General features: G+C 54.5%; 1 protein-coding gene across 1 annotated transcript; it reads left to right on the forward strand.

Annotated features, from left to right (window-relative positions):
- The first annotated feature begins 3,224 nt into the window (after nt 1-3,224).
- ATP6AP1 (ATPase H+ transporting accessory protein 1) lies at nt 3,225-19,900 on the forward strand. Its single transcript, XM_075578308.1, is given in 11 exon segments — nt 3,225-3,398; nt 8,101-8,227; nt 10,716-10,790; nt 11,251-11,444; nt 11,761-11,801; nt 12,080-12,165; nt 13,283-13,524; nt 16,196-16,246; nt 17,990-18,027; nt 18,030-18,232; nt 19,373-19,900. Coding segments are annotated over 11 exon segments (1,425 nt in total). The 5' UTR covers nt 3,225-3,240; the 3' UTR covers nt 19,583-19,900.
- Nucleotides 19,901-20,116: the final 216 nt, after the last annotated feature.

The raw sequence follows: 20,116 nt of genomic DNA on the forward strand, positions 1-20,116 counted from the left end.
CCATTTACCTGCCCAAGTTTCCAGTCTCTCCAAGTCCTTCTGGAGAGAAATTACATCCTGCTCTGATTCTATTACCTTACACAATTTAGTATCATCAGCAAAGATGGAGACTTTGCTCTCTATGCCAACCTCAAGGTCATTAATAAACAAGTTAAAAAGCAGGGGTCCCAGTACCGATCCTTGAGGTACTCCACTCACGACTTTAGCCCAACCTGAAAAAGTTCCATTTATGACAACCCTCTGTTGTCTGTCCTTTAACCAGTTTTCAATCCAGGTGCATATATTATTACTGAGTCCAATTTGCTTTATTTTGTACACCAACCTCTTGTGTGAAACCGTATCAAAAGCCTTTGCAAAATCTAAGTAGACCACATCAACTGCATTACCCTGGTCTAAATTCCTAGTTACCTCCTCAAATAAACAACTAAGGTTAGTATGGCATGATCTATCCTTCATCAATCCATGCTGCCTATTACTAATAATTTTGTTTTCCATGAGGTATTCCTGAATATTATCCTGTATTAAACCTTCAAGTAGCTTCCCCACTATTGAAGTCAGGCTTACAGGTCTGTAACTCCCTGGTTGTGATCTATCTCCTTTTTAAATATAGGCACCACATCTGCTTTACGCCAATCTTGTGCTACTGAGTGTGTGGAAATGGAGTCCTTGAATATTAAATGTAATGGTTTGGCTATTACTGAGCTTAACTTCCTGAGAACTCTTGGATGTATGCCATCGGGGCCAGGTGCCTTATTTACTTTATTTTTTCAAGACGCTTATGAACTTCTTCCTCAGTTAACCAATTGTTCATTAATATGGAGGTTGTGGCTGCCTCCTGCGGCACTACTATTGAAATTGATTCTTCCCTGGTAAACACAGAGGCAAAGAATTTGTTTAATACCTCCTACTTTTTTGCTCATCTCACACTGAAAGGGACCTATATTTTCTTTTGTCATTTTTTTTGTTAAAGTAATTAAAGCACTTTTTAGGGTGGATCTTACTTTCTATTGCAATCCTTTTTTCATTATCCATTTTTGCTAATTTGATTGCCCTTTTGCAATTTGTTACATTCCTTATAATTCTGATACGATGCCTCCGTCCCTTCTGACTTAAAGAATCTAAACACCTGCCTCTTCTTTTCCATTACCTCCCCTACCTGTTTATTTAGCCACATTGGTTTTGACTTATTTCTTTTATGCTTGTTCCTAAGGGTATACACTAAGTGTGCTTTCTAACAATGTTTTAAAGACTGCCCATTTATCGTCCACATTTTTCCCTGCAAAAACATCATCCCATTGTATTACTTGTAGATTAGAAAGGCAGATTTTTATAAATTGAGGACTAAAGTTTAAGGTCTTTGTTGAACCCAAGTCATCTGTTTTTTTGGTAATGTATTTCACATGAGACCATGTTATGATCACTGTTACCCAAATGTTCCAGGACTTGAATATTTGTTATTACTTCTACATTGTTTGATACTACCAAATCCAGTATTGCCCGTCGCCTGGTTGGTGCCTCAATAATTTGGGTCATATAATTGTCTTTAAGCACCCCCAAAAACCTGTTTCCTTTTGTTGTAACGCTAATCTCATTGCCCCAGTCTGTCTGGATAATTAAAATCATCCATTATGCAAACATGACCCAGTTTTGATGCCTTCTCCATTTGCAAAAGTATTTTAGCTTCCTCAGTCTCACAGATATTTGGTGGTTTATAGCATATCCCTACAAATATGTTCTTTATACTTTTATCTCCACTGCTAATTTCTATCCACAAGGTCTCTACATTTTCATCATTCCCTTCATAAACATCTTCCCTTTATTATAGGTTTTAGCTCCGGTTTAACATATAAACACACTCCACCTCCTCTTCTATTTGCTCGATCCTTCTGAAAAAGGGAATAACCCTCTAAATTAACTGCCCAGTCATGAGTTTCATCCCACCATGTTTCAGTAATGCGTATGATATCATACTGCTCCCTTGCAGCTATTAATTGAAGCTCCCCCATTTTATCTGTCAGGCTTCTTGCATTAGCAAGCATGCATTTAAGTTTTTTTTCAGCCTGTACTATTATCTTATCTGCTCCTTCCTTTCTGCGCCATTTGGTTTAGTGTTTAGAAGTTTTCTAGTATAATCTGTATTTAATATGGGTGTCTCGCTGCTTGTCAAACTCGCACTTGCCCCCATTCTACCTCCATACCACCTTGTATCCTCCTCTATTCCATTTAGTTCATTATCTGTTTCATTCCCCTCCCCCCTCCATCCTAGTTTAAAATCTCCAACCTTTTTAACATCCCCCCCCCCCCCCCCAGCACAGAAGATCCCTCTTCATTGAGGTGCAATCCTTCCCTAGAATATAGATGGCACCTCTCAGAAAAGGAGTCCCAGTGCTCTAAAAACCCAAACCCCTCCTTCCTGCACCACTTTCTTAGCCACGCAATAACCTCCCTGACCTCTGACTGTCTCCCTGCGGTAGCGCATGGCACTGGTAGTATTCCTGAAAATACATAATATCGGGGCTAGAATAACTTTGGTGGCATCTGTTCATCTCCCCTTCCAAAGCGCGTCATTTGGAGAAACTGGTCTTAAAACAAAATCATCATATAGTCTTGGTGGGTGGGGTATGGAGCCAAAACCTGTGCATTGTGTGGCCAGACACCCCAAACCGCTTGAATGATGTATGCCCTTGAGCGAGATACCAAATACACTTGGAACTGACCAACGCACCAACTGGTTTAACCCAGGGTTTTGCTGTTATGCATAGTTATATTTTGATGGATCTGTCCCTCACATAGGGATCTCTCAGTGCCCTCTCTCTCTCCCTCTGCTTCTCTCTCTCCTTCTCCTTCTCTCTCCTCTCTCCTTGTCTCTCTCTCTCTCCTTCTCTCCTTGACTGTCTCTGTCTCTGTCTCTGTCTCTCTCTATCTCTTTGTCTCTCTCTCTCTCTCAATGTCTCTCCTTGTCTCTCTCTCTCCCCCTTTTTTTCCCCTCTCTTTCTCCCTTTTTTCCCCCCCTCTCTCCCCATGAGCAAGGACAGTCACGTGACAGACGAGTTACATCCAATAGAATCCCCCGAAAGGTTTGCTCCGCCTACATACTCTTTCTATTGGTCAGGACCGGCTCGTTCACGCCACTCCCCCCCCCCTCGGTTAAGATTGACAAGTACAGGAGCCAATCAGAGCTGCGGTGATGCGGCGCACGCGCTGGTCACATGATGAGCGCCACCCTGTGGGTGTCACGTGATGTTGGTCGGTGGCTGTGACAGCAAGATGGCGGCGGAGCGAACGAAGAGTCTGCAGTGCGGCCTCCTCCCCCCGCTCCTCCTCACCCTCCTGCTGGGGGTCCCGGGACCCGCCACATCCTCACAGCAAGTGCCCGTCCTCATGTGGTCCAGCGAAGGGTGAGAGAGACTGGGGCAGGCTGGGAGGGGGGGGAAGTGGGAGAGACTGGGGCAGGCTGGGAGGGGGGGAAGTGGGAGAGACTGGGGCAGGCTGGGAGGGGGGGAAGTGGGAGAGACTGGGGCAGGCTGGGAGGGGAGGAAGTGGGAGAAACTGGGGCAGGCTGGGAGGGGGGGAAGTGGGAGAGACTGGGGCAGGCTGGGAGGGGAGGAAGTGGGAGAAACTGGGGCAGGCTGGGAGGGGGGGAAGTGGGAGAGACTGGGGCAGGCTGGGAGGGGGGGGGGAAGTGGGAGAAACTGGGGCAGGCTGGGAGGGGGGGGGGGAGTGGGAGAGACTGGGGCAGGCTGGGAGGGGGGGGGGGAAGTGGGAGAGACTGGGGCAGGCTGGGAGGGGGGGGGGAAGTGGGAAAGACTGGGGCAGGCTGGGAGGGGGGGGGAAGTGGGAGAGACTGGGGCAGGCTGGGAGGGGGGGGAAGTGGGAGAGACTGGGGCAGGCTGGGAGGGGGGGAAGTGGGAGTGACTGGGGCAGACTGAGAGACTGGGGAGGGGGGGAGTGAGAGAGACTGGGGCAGACTGGGAGGGGGGGGAGTGTGAGAGACTGGGAGGGGGGGGAGTGTGAGAGACTGGGAGGGGGGGGGAGTGTGAGAGACTGGGGCAGGCTGGGAGGGGGGGGAAGTGGGAGAGACTGGGGCAGGCTGGGAGGGGGGGAAGTGGGAGTGACTGGGGCAGACTGAGAGACAGGGAGAGGGAGAGAGAAAGATTGGGACTGGGGCAGGCTGAGAGACTGGGGAGGGGGGGAGTGAGAGAGACTGGGGCAGACTGGGAGGGGGGGGAGTGTGAGAGACTGGGAGGGGGGGGGAGTGTGAGAGACTGGGAGGGGGGGGGAGTGTGAGAGACTGGGGAGGGGGGAGTGGGAGAGACTGGGGGGCAGGCATGGGAGAGACTGGGGGGCAGGCATGGGAGAGACTGGGGGGCAGGCGTGGGAGAGACTGGGGTGCAAGCGTGGGAGAGACGGGGCAAGCGTGGGAGAGACTCGGGAAACTGGGGCGGGGGGAGACTGGGGCAGGCTTGGGAGAGACTGGCAATAGGAAAAAACCTGGCGCTTACCTTAAGCTTAATATATGAGGTGTGCTTACAATGTGGCAGTAAGTTAGACCACGGCTCTATGACAGATGCTTTGAGCCAGCATGGAGTTCCCCTCTGCTGCAACCTCAGGGAAGGGTTAATCCGGAACCCTTTTAAAGATATAGAGACATACAAGCAATGGGGGAGCGTGGGATTAGAAAAACATTTGACAATAAAAAACAATAAAATACAATAAAATTAATGTGGTTACAACAATATTGCTGGGGGTTGGTGAAAATATTAAATACACTTACACGGCCATGTGCAAGCGGACACGGTAATGTGGTTTCTTTAAGCAATTCCAGTCACTCCCAACAACAGGTAATGGTGGTTTAGAGGGTTTTGAAATAAATATATAAATATATCTGTACTCACACGGCCATGTGTGAGTCCTTGCAGGAAATTGGTAACTTTGGGGTTAAATTAACCCATCTGCATCTCCCCCCAGTGTAGACTCTTCTTTGTTTGCAACCAACGTGGGATTCTAACTCCAGTCTTGGGCATCAGATGGGGACTCTCCCCAGTGGTGGTAGTAGGGGGGGGGAGTAGGTAGAGAAAGTGAGGCACGTTGTCAGTGGGGTTTAAAACACATTTATTAGTTTTAAAAGCAATTGGTACAACAAGACTCACATACATACATAGTGGTTGGACCCCTGGCCTCCTCGTGCAGTCCAGGATACAGTTTAAGCAGCCGTTATTGCCAATCACGCGTCCGTGATGCAGGAGGAAAAAAAAACAAAAAAACTTTTTCTCCTTATCTGCAATGGCTGCCTGGTTGATCCGGCTACGGGAGCCACGTTGGGCCAAATTCAGCAGGAACTTTAGAGCTACGCGTTTCGTCGAATCATCGACTTCCTCAGGCTCCTGAGGAAGTCGATGATTCGACGAAACGCGTAGCTCTAAAGTTCCTGCTGAATTTGGCCCAACGTGGCTCCCGTAGCCGGATCAACCAGGCAGCCATTGCAGATAAGGAGAAAAAGTTTTTTTGTTTTTTTTCCTCCTGCATCACGGACGCGTGATTGGCAATAACGGCTGCTTAAACTGTATCCTGGACTGCACGAGGAGGCCAGGGGTCCAACCACTATGTATGTATGTGAGTCTTGTTGTACCAATTGCTTTTAAAACTAATAAATGTGTTTTAAACCCCACTGACAACGTGCCTCACTTTCTCTACCTACTCCCCCCCCCTACTACCACCACTGGGGAGAGTCCCCATCTGATGCCCAAGACTGGAGTTAGAATCCCACGTTGGTTGCAAACAAAGAAGAGTCTACACTGGGGGGAGATGCAGATGGGTTAATTTAACCCCAAAGTTACCAATTTCCTGCAAGGACTCACACATGGCCGTGTGAGTACAGATATATTTATATATTTATTTCAAAACCCTCTAAACCACCATTACCTGTTGTTGGGAGTGACTGGAATTGCTTAAAGAAACCACATTACCGTGTCCGCTTGCACATGGCCGTGTAAGTGTATTTAATATTTTCACCAACCCCCAGCAATATTGTTGTAACCACATTCATTTTATTGTATTTTATTGTTTTTTATTGTCAAATGTTTTTCTAATCCCACGCTCCCCCATTGCTTGTATGTCTCTTGGGAGAGACTGGGGCAGGCGGGGGAGAGACTGGGGCGGGGGAGAGACTGGGGCGGGGGAGAGACTGGGGCGGGGGAGAGACTGGGGCGGAGGGAGACTGGGGAGGGGGGAGTGGGAGAGACTGGGGCAGGCTGAGGTACTGATAGTGACAATGATCAGGTAGTGGGGCCTCACAGTAGAGGGGCCAGCTATTAATACCATTCTGCGTAGCCTTATACCCCCACCTATCCTTATCACTCCCCCATTCCTTTTAGATTGTAAGCTCCTCTGAGCTGCCTCCACATTCTCTATTGTATGAGTTTTGTTTTCCTCTGGTCCCTACCCCCACGTTATACTGTGGGATATGTCAATAAAGATGATAAACCTGCTTGGGATTAACACCAGGGAACTCTAAATATGGAGACAGGGCAGGTATTAAATGGAAGACTGCCCAGTAGATACAACGGACAGTGTCTTTTTTGGGGGTGTCTATATGGTTGGGGTGAGAAAAGACTCGTGCTGACAGAGGGCAAGACAGAGTAGTCCCAAGTTCTCTTTTCTGTCCCATTGGTGGCTCGGCCACTTCCTCTAACGCAGCCCTGGAAAGAGGATGTGAAGCTGAAGTGATCACTCTGGGGACATTGATACGGTCACTACCTTCCCCTTGCTGTGTCGTAAAGCGAGTCTGACCGTCCCCAGCCCTCCCTCTGTGATGGGTGACGAGGCATCTGGCAGAGTGGTGGATGGGGTCCGTTATAGTAACTAATGGGGTCACACGTATAGGGTCAGATCTCAAATCATAACATACTCAATCTTAATCACTACCAGTTTTTACAACTCATCCATTTTTACCTGTCATTGAAGCCACATGGACATGTTGTACAGATGGGGTGATGATGATGATGTACTAGAGCATGGCTGGCCAACTCCAGTCCTTGAGGGCCACCAACAGGCCAGGTTTTCAGGATATCCCGGTTTCAGCTGGTGCATTCTTAGACTGAGCCACTGATTGAGCTGTCTGCTGTATGTGGTGTTTGTGTCCCGCACGGCTGTATGTGGTGTTTGTGTCCCGCACGGCTGTATGTGTGTTTGTGTCCCGCACGGCTGTATGTGTGTTTGTGTCCCGCACGGCTGTGTGTGTGTTTGTGTCCCGCACGGCTGTATGTGGTGTTTGTGTCCCGCACGGCTGTATGTGGTGTTTGTGTCCCGCACGGCTGTATGTGGTGTTTGTGTCCCGCACGGCTGTATGTGTGTTTGTGTCCCGCACGGCTGTATGTGTGTTTGTGTCCCGCACGGCTGTATGTGTGTTTGTGTCCCGCACGGCTGTATGTGGTGTTTGTTTCCCGCACGGCTGTATGTGGTGTTTGTGTCCCGCACGGCTGTATGTGGTGTTTGTGTCCCGCACGGCTGTATGTGGTGTTTGTGTCCCGCACGGCTGTATGTGTGTTTGTGTCCCGCACGGCTGTATGTGTGTTTGTGTCCCGCACGGCTGTATGTGGTGTTTGTGTCCCGCACGGCTGTATGTGTGTTTGTGTCCCGCACGGCTGTATGTGGTGTTATTGATTTAAAGCTGCACAGTGAGAGTGATGCGGTATTGGAGGAGGTATGCTTTCATAAGAAAATCCTGCAAAGGGCTATTTAATAGTAATTCAGCTCTACCATGATTTCTTTAAGAGTCAAGGGGTAATATTCAGGGTGGATCTCCCGGGTCACTAGATTGTAAGCTCTTTAATGCAGACACTTGTGCTGGAAAAATGTACAGCACAATATAAAAAAACAATGATCATTTTTAGGTGGAATGAAGTGGGGAGGTCCCCACTCTCACTGGTTTATTGACATTGTGCAACATTTAGCTCTATATGAACAATAAAGAGCTGGCCGTACTTTACACTCAGGGAGAGGGGTTTGGGGCATTAACGTCTCAGCCGCGGGCCCCCAGACTTGGGCAGTTTCCCTTCTGGCGGCTGTATGGATAGAGATCTTGGATATTTCCTCTTGCAGCTCCCTGTGGAACTCCCTGCCCAGCGCTCACAGCGGACATGTTACTACTGACATCCAGCTCGGTCAGTACCTGGACCCGGCGCTGGTCAACGGACCCAGGAACGTGCTGCTGTTCCTGCAGGAGAAGGTAACCCCTCTCACCCCAGAGGACGTGGGGCTAGATCTGTTTGTCAGGGAGTCCCCTCCTACGTGTGTCAGTGCTCTGCTGTTAATAGTATATCCGTAAGTCCGTGCATCCCGATCTGAGAGCTGCCGTGTGGTCTGATATAGAAATGATCGTTATTGGGCGTCAGTGCATTGTGTGTTAGAGTCATTAATACATGTGTGTGAGATTAGATACCAGCAAGGTTTTCCTTTCCCTGTAAAGTCCTTTCTAAGTGATGCCTGTAAGAAGTGACGCACCCGGGGCCCTGACTGCTGAGGACATGTCACGTTGGCCCAGTCGGTGGCTGCTGTGTTGTCGTGTGATTACAGGTGGCGCGTGGTAGTGCTGTGATATATGCCCTGGGAAGTAATATTGTGGGCACGGCGCTGCTCCGGAGTCACCCGCTGACACAAGCAATGTGACCACGTTTTCCCGTTCTGTATACTCTGGTTTGTGTGTTTGGACACAGTTTTGTCTCAGGTGTGATTACTTAAATCCAGTGGGACTTTACAGCCCGAGAATCCGATCGGTAACCTTAGGAAGTCAGAAAGGTGCAGTGTGCAGTGTGCAGTGTGCTGAGGCCCTGGTTGCATTACCTGTTCCTAATATGGGATGTGAGGGGCCTGAAACGTGTGTTTGTACTAAGATTACGTCTTTCATTTCTCTGTGTCAATTTCAGTGCGAAATAGTAATGCAAACCTTTCTTTAATGTGCGTCGTGTGTACCAAGACTTCATACGTGCCATGCACCATTTCATGTTTACAACAGACGACAGAGAAGCCCAATGCTACATCCAACATGACAGAAATACACAGTAAAATACTTATATATTCTCTTGAAATGGGGTCATTTAGTTTAACCCTTTGGCCAAAGCGTTGTAAGCTTGCGAGCCACGTCAAGGCAGACACCTGTTCGCAAGTCCTAACACTACTACTAACATGTTTGAAATGATTTGTGACATATGTTGAATAGCTGATGGTTACAATTCTAATAAATAGATTTTTATTTATAATTCACTATTGGTAAATGTGTAGTATTAGTGTAATATTTATAATAGCCATGCTGTGCCAATAATACATTGTATGTCTTTATTTATACAGCACCATTAATGTACATAGCGCCTCACAGCAGTAACACGTGATAATCGTATAGATAACAAATACAAATACATATAATATAAATAACAGGTCATGGGAATAAGTGCTTCAGACATAAAGTAACATTTAGGAAGAGGAGTCCCTGCTCCGTGGAGCTTACAATCTAATTGTTGGTTAGGGAGAACGTACAGAGACAGTAGGAGGGAGTCCTGGTATGTGCGTCTGCAGGGGGCCAAGCTTTATGTATGAGGTGTACAGCATTGTGGTAACTTGTATAATAAAACATCCGTGCTGCGTCAAATACATTTTTGGGTTGATGCGTAGCAATGGATTTCTGCGTTGTCTATTTAGGGTTAGCCAAGTTTAATTTAGCCGACAATTTTGACGCTCGTTCTCCCTTTTTTAAACATTTTATTACCCATAGCATCTCTACGTCCAGCGCGACCCATTTCTGTGCGGCCAGAGAAAAGCGCATTTGTGATGGTGCAGGTTGAGAATTTTGTAGATTAGTACAGAGGATCACACAGGCGCAGTTTCATTTCCAACGCTTAGTACGTAGGCCCCTTTGCGTTAATGCCAGGTGCGCAATGCGAGCCACAATCCCTAGGCTATTGCAATATTGCCTTCCCTTTCCAGGTAGCCTGTATTCACACATTAACGCTGTGTACTGTCGGCGTTCAATGCCAGGACTGGTCTCCGAGCCAGCAGGATAGCACTGAACCCTCTATATCAGGACTGGTCTCCGAGCCAGCAGGATAGCACTGAACCCTCTATATCAGGACTGGTCTCCGAGCCAGCAGGATAGCACTGAACCCTCTATATCAGGACTGGTCTCCGAGCCAGCAGGATAGCACTGAACCCTCTATATCAGGACTGGTCTCCGAGCCAGCAGGATAGCACTGAACCCTCTATCAGGACTGGTCTCCGAGCCAGCAGGATAGCACTGAACCCTCTATCAGGACTGGTCTCCGAGCCAGCAGGATAGTGCTGAACCCTCTATATCAGGACTGGTCTCCGAGCCAGCAGGATAGCGCTGAACCCTCTATATCAGGACTGGTCTCCGAGCCAGCAGGATAGCACTGAACCCGCTATATCAGGCCGGCCAACTCCAGTCCTCAAAGGCCACCAACAGGCCAGGTCTTCATGATATCTCTGCTCCAGCACACATGGTACAGTGAATGACTGACTGAGCCACCTGTGCTGGTGCAGGGATATCCTGAAAACCTGGCCTGTTGGTGGCCTTTGAGGACTGGTTGGCCACCCCGGCCGTAGTGCTAGAAGGGCAGGCAGTGCATTGTGGGGATTTATTGGTGCTCGGCAGGGGGGGGGGAGTTGCCCTTTCTCACCGCACCTTGTTTCCATTTCCCTGCCAGCTGAGCATTGAAGACTTCACCGCGTTCGGAGGTGTTTATGGCAACAAACAGGACAGTGCTTTCCCGAACCTGGAGGTGAGCGTGGGACGGGGCTGTCTTACTGTACTCTTATCCCTCTGTGTCCGGGTTCTGTTACTCACCACGGGCGTAGCAATCTGCATATGTGTATTACTTGTAGTATTATTAATTATAGGACATTAACATTCTGCAGCGCAGTATAATGAGGAACTAGGTACCATGTTACCCAAATACCATGCTGCAGCAGTACAGACCCCGCTGGCATGAAAGAGGTTAATATAACACAAGGTCTGATGCAATAGGTCAGGTTGGCTTTTCTGGATATCCCTGCTTCAGCACAGATGGCTCAATCAGTGGCTCAGTCAATGACTGCACCACCTTTGCTGAAGGTGGGGTATCCGGAAAACCTGACCTGTTGGTGGCCCTTGAGGACTGGAGTTAGCCGCTCCTGCAATAGGTGAAGCGTCTCTTGCTCGCTAGTTTTCTTTAGGGCGGTCTGTGGGCTTTGTCCTTGCAGAGCATCATGGAGTCCTCCCCCTCCTCCCTGGTTCTGCCTGCCGTGGACTGGTATGCTGCCAACATCCTGCCCACCTACCTGAAGGAGAAGCTGGGTGCCAGCCCTCTGCACGTGGACCAGTCATCACTCCTAGAGCTGAAACTGAACGAGAGCATCCCGTCTCTGCTCGTCGTCAGACTGCCCTATGCCAGCAGGTACCGCTCAGGGGCCACACATCCAGGGGCCTCACAGTGAGGGGATACGGGGAGGGTTCCCAGGGGACTGGTGGGCACAGGATACAGGGTGGGTTCCCAGGGGACTGGTGGGCACAGGATACAGGGTGGGTTCCCAGGGGACTGGTGGGCACAGGATACAGGGAGGGTTCCCAGGGGACTGGTGGGCACAGGATACAGGGCGGGTTCCCAGGGGACTGGTGGGCACAGGATACAGGGCGGGTTCCCAGGGGACTGGTGGGCACAGGATACAGGGCAATGAATGCGCACTGTGACTTCCTACCTTGCTTTTCCTTAGCACTGGTCTGATGGCGGCTAAAGACGTGCTGAGAGCCAATGGTGAGTGTCCAAATCGCTACACACGGTAACACAAAGATTATTCATTATTTGGAAGGTGGAACGCGATTCGGGCGCATACTGACCAAGTGCGAATGTAGTAACATGTGCACACTGCCGTCAGGAAAGGATTCCTGTTCTGGGAGCTTGCGCTCGAGGTGCCCGCTCTTGGCGGTTGTACACCGCTGGTGCATGGGTTAAAGATGGCTGTGTGAGGGCAGCACGGCTGTGACTGTCCGCCTGTCGGGAGAGGCCCTGACTTGTCCGTTTCCTCCTTGCAGACGACGTGATCGGACAGGTGCTGAGCACGCTGAAGTCAGAGGGCGTCCCATACACCGCAGTGCTCACAGCTCTCAGACCGTCACGGGTAGGTCCTGTCACGGGTCTCTGCACACGCTCAGTGACACGCATGCACACGCTCAGTGACACACCTGCACACGCACAGTGACACGCCTGCACACGCACAGTGACACGCCTGCACACGCACAGTGACACGCCTGCACACGCACAGTGACACGCCTGCACACGCACAGTGACACGCCTGCACACGCACAGTGACACGCCTGCACACGCACAGTGACACGCCTGCACACGCACAGTGACACGCCTGCACACGCACAGTGACACGCCTGCACACGCACAGTGACACGCCTGCACACGCACAGTGACACGCCTGCACACGCACAGTGACACGCCTGTCCCCTCTCCTGCCCCTGGCGCTGGGGCTCCCTGACCCCTCTCCTGCGCCCGGTGCTGGGGCTCCCTGACCCCTCTCCTGTGCCCGGTGCTGGGGCTCCCTGACCCCTCTCCTGCGCCACGGGCTCCCTGACCCCTCTCCTGCGCCACGGGCTCCCTGACCCCTCTCCTGCGCCCGGTGCTGGGGCTCCCTGACACCTCTCCTGCTCCCGGTGCTGGGGCTCCCTGACCCCTCTCCTGCGCCCGGTGCTGGGGCTCCCTGACCCCTCTCCTGCGCCCGGTGCTGGGGCTCCCTGACCCCTCTCCTGCGCCCGGTGCTGGGGCTCCCTGACCCCTCTCCTGCGCCCGGTGCTGGGGCTCCCTGACCCCTCTCCTGCTCCCGGTGCTGGGGCTCCCTGACCCCTCTCCTGCGCCCGGTGCTGGGGCTCCCTGACCCCTCTCCTGCGCCCGGTGCTGGGGCTCCCTGACCCCTCTCCTGCGCCCGGTGCTGGGGCTCCCTGACCCCTCTCCTGCGCCCGGTGCTGGGGCTCCCTGACCCCTCTCCTGCGCCCGGTGCTGGGGCTCCCTGACCCCTCTCCTGCGCCCGGGCTGGGCTCCCTGACCCCTCTCCTGCGCCCGGTGCTGGGGCTCCCTGACCCCTCTCCTGCGCCCCGTCCTGGGGCTCCCTGACCCCTCTCCTGCGCCCGGTGCTGGGTTTGTGGATGTGTGATGAGGCCCAGATCCCCTGGTTCCGACCCTTGTGCTGTGGGTTTGTAGATCTGTATGTAATCCCGCTCCCTCCTCCGCAGGCGATCAGGGAGTCGGCCTTTGCTGTGGGTAACCTTGGGCGTCAGTTACTGGCGACGCCGGAGGCCCCTCCCCCCTACCCTCCCCTGTCATATAACGTCACCCACAACACGACCTGCATCCTGTTCTGGGCCAAGAACATCACGGTGCTGGTGGACGGGGAGCAAGCGGAGCTGACAAACAAAACGTTTATCCAAAACGACGTGGAACTGACTGGGTCCAACTGCGACAACAGGAGCGCAACGTGAGTGCGGCTACTAACCAGGCGCCGCGTGAGATCCCAATCATATGGGGGGGAGCAGTGCGGTGTGATATGGGGGGGAGCAGTGCGGTGTGATATGGGGGGGAGCAGTGCGGTGTGATATGGGGGGGAGCAGTGCGGTGTGATATGGGGGGGAGCAGTGCGGTGTGATATGGGGGGGAGCAGTGCGGTGTGATATGGGGGGGAGCAGTGCGGTGTGGTATGGGGGGAGCAGTGCGGTGTGGTATGGGGGGAGCAGTGCGGTGTGGTATGGGGGGAGCAGTGCGGTGTGATATGGGGGGGAGCAGTGCGGTGTGATATGGGGGGGAGCAGTGCGGTGTGATATGGGGGGGAGCAGTGCGGTGTGGTATGGGGGGGAGCAGTGCGGTGTGATATGGGGGGGAGCAGTGCGGTGTGATATGGGGGGGAGTAGTGCGGTGTGATATGGGGGGGAGTAGTGCGGTGTGATATGGGGGGGAGTAGTGCGGTGTGATATGGGGGGGAGTAGTGCGGTGTGATATGGGGGGGGAGTAGTGCGGTGTGATATGGGGGGAGCAGTGCGGTGTGATATGGGGGGGGAGCAGTGCGGTGTGATATGGGGGGGAGTAGTGCGGTGTGATATGGGGGGAGCAGTGCGGTGTGATATGGGGGGGGAGCAGTGCGGTGTGATATGGGGGGGGAGCAGTGCGGTGTGGTTTGGGGGGGAGCAGTGCGGTGTGGTTTGGGGGGGAGCAGTGCGGTGTGATATGGGGGGGAGCAGTGCGGTGTGATATGGGGGGGAGCAGTGCGGTGTGGTATGGGGGGGAGCAGTGCGGTGTGATATGGGGGGAGCAGTGCGGTGTGGTTTGGGGGGGAGCGGTGTGGTTTGGGGGGGAGCAGTGCGGTGTGATATGGGGGGAGCAGTGCGGTGTGATATGGGGGGAGCAGTGCGGTGTGATATGGGGGGAGCAGTGCGGTGTGATATGGGGGGAGCAGTGCGGTGTGATATGGGGGGAGCAGTGCGGTGTGATATGGGGGGAGCAGTGCGGTGTGATATGGGGGGGAGTAGTGCGGTGTGATATGGGGGGAGCAGTGCGGTGTGATATGGGGGGAGCAGTGCGGTGTGATATGGGGGGAGCAGTGCGGTGTGATATGGGGGGAGCAGTGCGGTGTGATATGGGGGGAGCAGTGCGGTGTGATATGGGGGGGAGCAGTGCGGTGTGATATGGGGGGGAGTAGTGCGGTGTGATATGGGGGGGAGCAGTGCGGTGTGATATGGGGGGGAGCAGTGCGGTGTGATATGGGGGGGAGCAGTGCGGTGTGATATGGGGGGAGCAGTGCGGTGTGATATGGGGGGAGCAGTGCGGTGTGATATGGGGGGAGCAGTGCGGTGTGGTATGGGGGGAGCAGTGCGGTGTGATATGGGGGGGAGCAGTGCGGTGTGGTATGGGGGGGAGCAGTGCGGTGTGGTATGGGGGGGAGCAGTGCGGTGTGATATGGGGGGGAGCAGTGTGATATGGGGGGGGAGCAGTGTGATATGGGGGGAGCAGTGCGGTGTGGTATGGGGGGGAGCAGTGCGATATGGGGGGGAGCAGTGCGGTGTGATATGGGGGGGGAGCAGTGCGGTGTGATATGGGGGGGAGCAGTGCAGTGTGATATGGGGGGGAGCAGTGCGGTGTGATATGGGGGGGAGCAGTGCGGTGTGAAGCAGTGATTGGGGGGGGAGCAGTGCGGTGTGATATGGGGGGGAGCAGTGTGATATGGGGGGAGCAGTGCGGTGTGATATGGGGGGGGAGCAGTGCGGTGTGATATGGGGGGGGAGCAGTGCGGTGTGATATGGGGGGGAGCAGCGCGGTGTGATATGGGGGGGAGCAGTGCGGTGTGAAGCAGTGATTGGGGGGGGGAGCAGTGCGGTGTGATATGGGGGGGAGCAGTGCGGTGTGAAGCAGTGATTGGGGGGGGAGCAGTGCGGTGTGATATGGGGGGGAGCAGTGCGGTGTGAAGCAGTGATTGGGGGGGGAGCAGTGCGGTGTGATATGGGGGGGCAGTGCGGTGTGAAGCAGTGATTGGGGGGGGAGGAGGGCAGTGCGATATGGTGCCTATTTTAAGCGTTAGTATAAGAAAGTGAATATAAATGGCACACTACTGCTTAGTAAAATGAATTAAAGATAATTTTCCTCTTGGTGCTCACCCTCTGCTGACCCCGGCGCCTCAAAGCTGGATCCACAAAATAGTAGAAATTATAGAAATTGAAGAAAATAGAAGAGGCGACAAAAGATGTTGAATTGAGTCAAAAGACTTCTCTTGTATTCAAATCGTCAGAGCGAGAGCACACAGCGACGTGTCACAGGTCTGAAGAAAGGATCACTGAGTCCTGACACGTCGCTGTGTGCACTCGCTCTGACGGTTTGAATACAAGAGAAGTCTTTTGACTCAATTCAACATCTTTTGTCGCCTCTTCTATTTTCTTCAATTTCTACTATTTTAAGAATTCCAGTAAAAATTCTGTTTTAGATTTATCTTTATTTACTGAAACAATTGGGACAGAGCCTCGTGTTCTCTTTGCAAGAAGAGAAAAACACCGTGGGGCTTCTTTGAATCCCTTTTGCGGAGCAATACAATGCCGCTCCTTCCAGCACCGAAGAGGTTAATGTTTCCCCAGTGTTCAATGCTGACTTGTTTCTCTGTGTCCTAGTCTGGTGCTGAATTACAAGGAAGCTGTGAAAGGGCTACCCCTGAGACTGACGTAAGTACTTGGCATTACATAACCGTGGGCGGGGGCACGGGCTGGGGGCGGGGGCTCTGGGGGCGGGGGCTCTGGGGGCACGGGCCGGGGCTCTGGGGGCACGGGGCTCTGGGGGCACGGGCCGGGGCTCTGGGGGCACGGGGCTCTGGGGGCACGGGCCGGGGCACGGGGCTCTGGGGGCACGGGCCGGGGCTCTGGGGGCACGGCCGGGGCTCTGGGGGCACGGGGCTCTGGGGGCACGGGGCTCTGGGGGCACGGGCCGGGGCTCTGGGGGCACGGGCCGGGGCTCTGGGGGCATGAGCTACGCCGTTTCACTTACACGAGGCAAAGGTTTACCGGCCCCTTCGGGCAGTGACTGGGTTAGAGCAGCACTTCTCTGGGGGACTAGGCGGCTGATCACCCCAATATGACACCGCTGAATATCTGTACTGTTTCTTGGGAGGGGGGAGGAATTGTACAGGGCAGTAATATCTCTGCTTTAGGGGTTAGGTTATCAGGTCCCGTCAGGAAACATGGCCCGGGATGGGAGGGGTATTTGCTGCGTTGGGTGCAGCATCTCACGGGGCCAACGGTCGCGAGAGGAGCAACTCCAAGAGGGAAAAGCCCATGTCCCCTCGCGCCCCGGTCTCGCTGCTCTCATCCTCCTCTCGCCCGCGCGTCTCGCTGCTCTCATCCTCCTCTCGCCCGCGCGTCTCGCTGCTCTCATCCTCCTCTCGCCCGCGCGTCTCGCTGCTCTCATCCTCCTCTCGCCCGCGCGTCTCGCTGCTCTCATCCTCCTCTCGCCCGCGCGTCTCGCTGCTCTCATCCTCCTCTCGCCCGCGCGTCTCGCTGCTCTCATCCTCCTCTCGCCCGCGCGTCTCGCTGCTCTCATCCTCCTCTCGCCCGCGCGTCTCGCTGCTCTCATCCTCCTCTCGCCCGCGGGTCTCGCTGCTCTCATCCTCCTCTCGCCCGCGGGTCTCGCTGCTCTCATCCTCCTCTCGCCCGCGCGTCTCGCTGCTCTCATCCTCTCGCCCGCGCGTCTCGCAGCTCTCATCCTCCTCTCGCCCGCGCGTCTCGCTGCTCTCATCCTCCTCTCGCCCGCGCGTCTCGCTGCTCTCATCCTCCTCTCGCCCGCGCGTCTCGCTGCTCTAATCCTCCTCTCGCTCATGCGTGTCTCGCTGCTCTAATCCTCCTCTCGCCCGCGCGCCTCGCTGCTCTAATCCTCCTCTCGTCCGCGCGTCTCGCTGCTCTAATCCTCCTCTCGCTCATGCGTCTCGCTCTAATCCTTCTCGCTCATGCGTCTCGCTGCTCTAATCCTCCTCTCGCCCGCGCGTCTCGCTGCTCTAATCCTCCTCTCGCCCGAGCGTCTCGCTGCTCTAAGCCTCCTCTCGCCCGAGCGTCTCGCTGCTCTAAGCCTCCTCTCGCCCGCGCGTCTCGCTGCTCTAAGCCTCCTCTCGCCCGAGCGTCTCGCTGCTCTCATCCTCCTCTCGCCCGCGCGTCTCGCTGCTCTCATCCTCCTCTCACCCGAGCGTCTCGCTGCTCTAAGCCTCCGGCGCTGGTCCATGTTCTCTGTCGCAGTAGACGGGCCAGCAATGCATCGCTTTGCGTGTTGTCGCTTTGCAGTGCGTTGCTGGCCCATCTGACAGTGAAGCTCCTGACGTATTGATGCCCCCAGCCTGGCACGGGGGGCTCTGGGCTCATTCAGAGGGCTGGGTACGAGATGCACGTGATGTGAAGACGAGTCCAGCTTTCTCCCTGCCGCAGGTTCCGCCTTGAAAGCCGTTTCTACCCTGTCTCCGGCCGTGAATGTTCACCCTAAACCGCGTGGAGATGGACCACAACAACCAGAACGCCTCCTTCCTCGCTCCCCGGGTCAGCGCGCCCAGGAACTTCTCGTTCCACTGCCAGTACGTCAGCAGCTTACCCATGTACGACCCGCTCCTTGTGAGCAACACCAGCACGGAATCTGCAGCCTCCAAGTGGCAGCTCCACATCGGGGAGTTCCAGGTACGGAGGGGGGGGGGGGCGCACGGCGGTGTACATATTGGGGAGTTCCAGGTACGGAGGGGGGGGGGGCGCACGTGCGGTGTACACATCGGGGAGTTCCAGGTACGGAGGGGGGGGGGCGCACGGGCGGTGTACATATTGGGGAGTTCCAGGTACGGAGGGGGTGGGGGCGCACGGGCGGTGTACACATTGGGGAGTTCCAGGTACGGAGGGGGGGGCGCACGGGCGGTGTACACATCGGGGAGTTCCAGGTACGGAGGGGGGGGGGGGGCGCACGGGCGGTGTACACATTGGGGAGTTCCAGGTACGGAGGGGGGGGGGGGGCGCACGGGCGGTGTACACATCGGGGAGTTCCAGGTACGGAGGGGGGGGGGCGCACGGGCGGTGTACACATCGGGGAGTTCCAGGTACGGAGGGGGGGGGGGCGCACGGGCGGTGTACACATCGGGGAGTTCCAGGTACGGAGGGGGGGGGGGCGCACGGGCGGTGTACACATCGGGGAGTTCCAGGTACGGAGGGGGGGGGGGGCGCACGGGCTGTGACAGCTCTGTAATGACTTCCTGAAGGAGATGTCATGCGACAAACCAGTGGGGTTGCCCTGGGAGCACAGGGGTTAATTAGAGAACGACTTCTCTTCTGTCCCCAAAGCCAAACTGAGCCCAGAAGTGGCCAGCAGACGGGGGAGACTTCGCGTGTGCAAATAGGATATGTCAAACCTGTCTTTCAGGATTACCTTGAGGTTTGGGGTCCCCCGCAGTGTCCCCCGCAGTGTCCCCCGCAGTGGTTGTATTGTTAGTCCGGGGCCTGGTCCCTTGTCTGTTTATTATGTAAAAGTTTAAATATAATATTTATGTAAAAGTTTAAATGTAATATTTATCTATAATCGTGACATCCCTTTCAAATGAAAGTGGTACTGTATTTTTAAACATGTCCTGATACTCTGCGCCACGAAGATAATCACATGGTGACATCACAGCGGCCATTCAAGCAGTGACTGCGTTACAGCCCCAAACTGTAACCGCTCCCACATCCTTCCTTCCGCTGGGGTCAGAGTATTAATGCCAGTCCTGCAGTACCCTGCCTGGCCTGTTGGAGCGCTGTGATGGCCGCGTTGATTTCCTATCCCTTTCCCCCACTCAGATCCAGGCTTTCAATGTCGGCGGGATGAACTTCTCCTATGCCAGTGACTGTGCCGGCTTCTTCTCCCCGGGCATCTGGATGGGCCTCATCACCACCCTCCTGTTCGTCTTCATCCTCACCTACGGGCTGCACATGGTGATGAGTCTGAAGACCATGGATCGCTTCGACGACCCCAAGGGCCCAAGCATCTCTGTGCCTCAAACAGAGTGACCCCCAGAACAGAGGCTCCCCCCTCTCTCTTCCCCCTCTCTCTCCCCCCCCCCCCCATCCCCCCTTCCTCTCCCCGATCAGGCACAGAATCTGAGACCACCGAACACACCCAGTGTTACCAGCCTCTCCGTGTCATTAGGCGGGAGTGTAACAAATGAAATGGGGCATATTGGGAGAGGGAAAGCTGGGACTGGATGTGGTCCTTCCTGGGACCGCGGGGGCAGGGGGGGGCGCTGACAGTGCCGGATCACATGGCTTCTTAATATTCATCATATTTCAACCTAGTGATAGCATGATCCCTCCTCCCCCTCCTCCCCCCTCCTCCCCCCTCCTCCCCCCTCCTCCCCCTCCTCCCCCTCCTCCCCCTCCTCCCCCTCCTCCCCCCTCCTCCCCCTCCTCCCCCCTCCTCCCCCTCCTCCCCCCTCCTCCCCCCTCCTCCCCCCTCCTCCCCCCTGTGTGTAATCATGTAGAACATGAGGCAGTGTGGTTAATCCGGCCCAGTGAGGGAATTGTTCCCTGTACCTATTACATTCC

The sequence above is a fragment of the Ascaphus truei genome, chromosome 21 (assembly GCF_040206685.1).
Source record: "Ascaphus truei isolate aAscTru1 chromosome 21, aAscTru1.hap1, whole genome shotgun sequence".
Lineage (NCBI taxonomy): Eukaryota > Metazoa > Chordata > Amphibia > Anura > Ascaphidae > Ascaphus > Ascaphus truei.